Source organism: Hylobates moloch, unplaced genomic scaffold (assembly GCF_009828535.3).
Source record: "Hylobates moloch isolate HMO894 unplaced genomic scaffold, HMol_V3 SCAFFOLD_5482, whole genome shotgun sequence".
NCBI classification, from domain to species: Eukaryota; Metazoa; Chordata; class Mammalia; order Primates; family Hylobatidae; genus Hylobates; species Hylobates moloch.
In genome coordinates this window covers 1-4,603 of record NW_026657757.1, presented here as the reverse complement: position 1 = coordinate 4,603, position 4,603 = coordinate 1, and the positions used below count along the sequence as shown (strand labels likewise).

The following is a 4,603-nucleotide window of genomic DNA, read 5'->3' as shown; positions in this document are numbered from 1 at the left end:
AACCCAAGCCCTGCAGCGCATGGAACAGAAGAACTGGAACCGAAGCTCCTGGAACAAGGCTATCTGAGAGCGGTTCTTCCTGGCCCTCCAGTTCATGGAACGGTGTAACTGGGACCGACGCTTATGGAACAAAGGTATGTGAGAGCGGGTCTTCCCATACAGGAAGTAGATGATGTTTTGTTTGGGGGCCTCATCGTCCTCCTCCATGTCATTGGCCAGGTAGCTGGGGACAGAAATCAGGTTACAGCTCAGGGGCAACACCAGGAGAGACTCTGAGGTCAGCTTCCCAGAGAGGAGGGCAGGTGACCATCCCTAGCTCAGGACTGGCACCCACCCTGCAGAGAGCCACGCCTTCCTCAGGAGGGCTCTGCTGGACAGAGACCTGATCAAGGGTGTCTCCCACTCCTTCAGGATGGAGACAAAAACCGAACTGGTGGCCAAGAATGGTGCCTTATGCCTGGAATCCCAGCACATTTGGAGACCGAAAGAGGAGGATCACTTGAGGCCAGGAGTTTGAGACGGGCCTGGGCAACATAGCAAGACCCTTGTCTCTCTTAAAAATATAAGAAATATGCCGGACGTGGTGGCTCATGCCTGTAATCTCAGCACTTTAGAAGGCTGAAGCAGGTGGATCACTTGAGACCAGGAGTTGGAGACCAGCCTGGTCAACATGGAGAAACCCCATCTCTACTAAAAATACAAAAATCAGCCTGTTGCGGTGGCACACCCCTTAGTCCTAGCTATTCAGGAGGCTTAAGCATAAGAATTGTGTGAACCCAGGAGGCGGAGGTTGCAGTGAGTTGAGATTGGGCCACTCCATTCCAGCCTGAGAGGCAGAGCAAGACTCTGTCTCAACAAATAAATAAATAAACAAACTGTCCAGGTGTGGTGGCACAGCCCTGTAGTTGGGGCTAATCAAGAAGCTGAGGTGGGAGGATTGCTTGAGCCCAGGATATGAAGGCTGCAGTGAGCTATGATCTCACCACTGCACTCCAGCTTGGGGGACAGGGCAAGTCTCTCAAAAAAATAAAAGAAATTGTATACGTTGATATTTTGCCAGGACCCTGCCTTCTACAGGCATCTAGTCTAATGGGACTGGGAGTAATCAGGGCAGATGACCTAATCCCAGTGTCCAGGATGTGACTGGAGAGCTACGGGCATGCAGAAGTTGGAAGATGAGGGGAAGGCATCACAGAGGCTGTGGGGTGAACTGACTTCAAGGAATGGGTCTTTCCGTTCAGAATCACGTGTGTGCAGGACACCCAGACAGAAAACACAAACACAAAGTCGAGTGGAGGGCATTTGGAAGGGGCAGTGAAGCCACGCCAGGAAACACCAAGATGGCGAGCCAGTGTGCTTGTAGAGATTGTAGAGAGGGTGGAATTGGCACTGTGGACCCTGGCCTCAATAGAGAAAGACATCAGCTAAGGAAGTTGTTCAGGTGGACAGTGAGGTTGTCGTGCTTTGGAAAGATGCTCAGGCTGCACTAGAAAGCCCCCTGGCTTGGGGAGAGACTCCAGGAGACCCCAGCAGGGAGCATTTGACAGTGGATTCGAGTGATGCGAGGGGGACCTGAACCGTGACCTCTGTCATGGGAACCCGGAGGAGGTTGATGGCGTTTGTGGTTGATGTAAGTAGGAGAGAGAGAGAAGAACCAGAAATGTCTGCTTGCTGGGGGAAGCGTCGTGTCCGCTCCTCCACTCCTTTTCTTTTTCCCTTAGGAGCGGTTTATGGTTCCTTTTGTTTTATTCTTTCATTTGTACACTGGCGTTGGAGTTTGTTTTTTGGGCTTTTTTTTTTTTTTTGAGAAAAAGTCTGGCTCTGTCGCCCAGGCTGGAGTGCAGTGTGGCTCAACCTTAGCTTACTGCAACCTCCACCTCCTGGGTTCAAGGGGTTCTCTTGCCTCAGCCTCCCGAGTAGCTGGGATTACAGGTGCACACCACCATGCCCAGCTAATTTTCCTATTTTTAGTAGAGACAGGTTTGGCCATGTTGGCCAGGCTGGTCTCGAACTCCTGACCTCAGGTGATCCCCCTGCCTCGGCCTCCCAAAGTGCTGGGATTACAGGCATAAGCCACCGCGCCCAGCCTGAGTTTCTTTTTAGAAACAATAGTCTATGATAGTATAATCCTCCCTGTTTTGTACACAGAGTAAAGAGGACAAATAGGTGAAAGAATAAATGAAAGGCTGGAATCCCACTTCCCCCGCTATCCCAGGGTGTTGGATATTGAGGGATAGGAGGCAGCAAACCACTCACAGAGCCAGGAAGAAATGAATGCGTTGGTACTGCCAGGAGAGGAGGCCGGCCCGGCTAAAATACGCTATGACCATAGCCAGGAGGTACTGATGGAGAGAAAGGAAAACAGAGAGGGAGAAGTCACATCTTGGAAGAGGAAGATTGGGGAGAGGGGGAATGAGGGTCTGGGGAGGGGCTGCCCATCAGAGAAGGGACCTCAGTGTTGGGGTGACTGTGCTCATGTGGAAATTGCGGGGTGGAGGGGTATTCGAAGGTCGGATGCAAATCCGAGAAGCCGGAGGAAGGGTTTTCGGTGATGCTCCCGGGATGGTGGGCTCCGATGGGATCTTTGGAGGGGGTGTGTCTAGGTCGGCTGGTGTCAGGAGGGCCTTTTGTGTGCCAGGCAGAGAACTGTCCCAAAGAGCTGAGAGTAGAGGGGCCAGGAGTTTCAGGGCTGCGGCCAGACTGTGCCCCAGGGCTCAGATCCCACAGGACTCGTAGGAGAGGCAGGGGCCATTCATTCACTCTGCAAGAGACCAGCAGAGTCCTGAGGGAGATGCTGACAAATCATGAAAAGACCAAGAATAGGTGGGAGTGGCAGCTCAAGCCTGTGATCCCAGTACTTTGAGAGGTGGAGACAGGAGGATCACGTGAGCCCAACAGTTCGAGAACAATCTGGGCGACATAGAGAAACCCTGTTTCTACAAAGATTTCAAAAATTAGTTGAGCATGGTGGCATGTGCCTAGTCCCAGCTCCTCAGGAGGCTGAGGAAAGAAGATTGCTTGAGCCCAGGAGTTAGAGGCTGCAATGAGCTATGATCATGCCACTGCACTCCATCCTGGGGAGCAGAGCTAGACTCTGTCTCAGAAAAAAAAAGAATGTGTGGGTGCCAAGACTCAAGACCATGGGAGCTAGTCAGGCACAGTGGCTGACGTTTGTAATCTCAGCACTTTGGGAGGCCAAGGCGGGTGGATCACCTGAGGTCAGTTGTTCGGGACCAACCTGGCCAACATGGCAAAACCCCGTCTACTAAAAACACAAAAATTAGCCAGGCCTGGTGGTTCATGTCTGTAGTCCCAGCTGCTTGCAGGCTGAGGCAGGAGAATTGCTTGAACCCAGGAGGCGTTGGCTGCAGTGAGTCAAGATCGAGACACTGCCCTCCAGCCTGGGCAACAGAGCAAGACTCTGTCTCACACACACAAAAAAAGAAAGACTGTAGGAGCATCTGGTGGGAGGTGGTGGAGGGAGAACTGTGGGTTTGGAAGCTGCGCCCTCCCCCCAGCCGTGCATTGGAACAGGAACACAGTTACATGGAGAACAACCTTACCTTGTCCGACGCTCTCAGATCTTTGTCCCAGGCCAGGAATCTTTGAATGACAGTATCCTCTGTGATTAGAGAGCAGATGTCAGTGTGAGAAGCAGGACAGGGTTTCCGTGGGAGCAGCAGAGCAGCGAGGAGAAGTGTGCCTCCCGGGGGGAAGTCTCGGGATTGTGGCCACGGGTGAGGTGGATGGGAGAGGGGAGAATGAGTTTCACTGGGCAAGGGAGAGGGGCTCCTGCTCTGAGAATCCCCTGAGAAGAGGCCGAAGGAGGCCATGGGTGTGAGAATCTATAGGATGTAGAGCTGGGAATCAGCCAGGACCCCCTCCAGCAGACACGGAGGGACCACTGCAGAGTCATAAAGGAATTCCCATCATTTCTTCATGAGACAGTCACATCAGGGTGTGACCATGGCCTTGGTATCCCCCACTATGGATGGAGACACTTAGGTTTAGAAAAGTCTGTAAGAGACATTTTCAAAGGGCACAGCTGAAACCACTTTGTTTATTGATTTTGTTTTTCTTTATTTGATTTTTATTTTTATTTATTTATTAATTTATTTTGAGACAGAGTCTCGCTGTGTGGGCCAGGCTGGAATGCAGTGATGCGATCTCAGCTCACTGCAACCTCTGCCTCCCGGGTTTAAGCGATTCTCCTGTCTCAGCCTCCTGAGTAGCTGGGATTACATACATGAGCTACTGTGCCCAGCCTTGGTTTTTCTTTTTGAGACAGGGTTTTGCTCTGTCACCCAGGCTGGAGTGCAGTGGTACAGTCATAGCTCACTGCAGCCTCAAAGTCCTGAGTTCAACCAATCCTCTTGCCTCAGCCTCCCAAGGTGCTGGGATCTCAGGCGTGAGCCACCACGCCTGGCCTGAAACCAAGCTTTCTTATCCCAAGCGCCAACCTTTGTCAAGTCTAGCCTAATTCTCTATCGTCTCCTAAGTGTCCCTCATGAGTGATCACTTCAGAGTCCTCCCGCATGGAGAGCTCACCCAGTGGGGGGGGCATATTTTTCCCATTGGAAAAGTGTGGTTATTGGAAGTTTCC

The 4,603-nt window shown here is 51.9% G+C and overlaps 1 protein-coding gene across 1 annotated transcript; it reads right to left on the bottom strand.

Annotated features, from left to right (window-relative positions):
• Window positions 1–6: 6 nt before the first annotated feature.
• Window positions 7–3,622, bottom strand: LOC116465471 (putative speedy protein E7; the record flags this gene model as incomplete). Its single annotated transcript, XM_032148527.1, has 3 exons — window positions 7–223; window positions 2,257–2,342; window positions 3,564–3,622. Coding segments are annotated over 3 exons (362 nt in total), but the record flags the coding sequence as incomplete, so codon positions are not given.
• Between the last annotated feature and the right edge of the window lie 981 nt (window positions 3,623–4,603).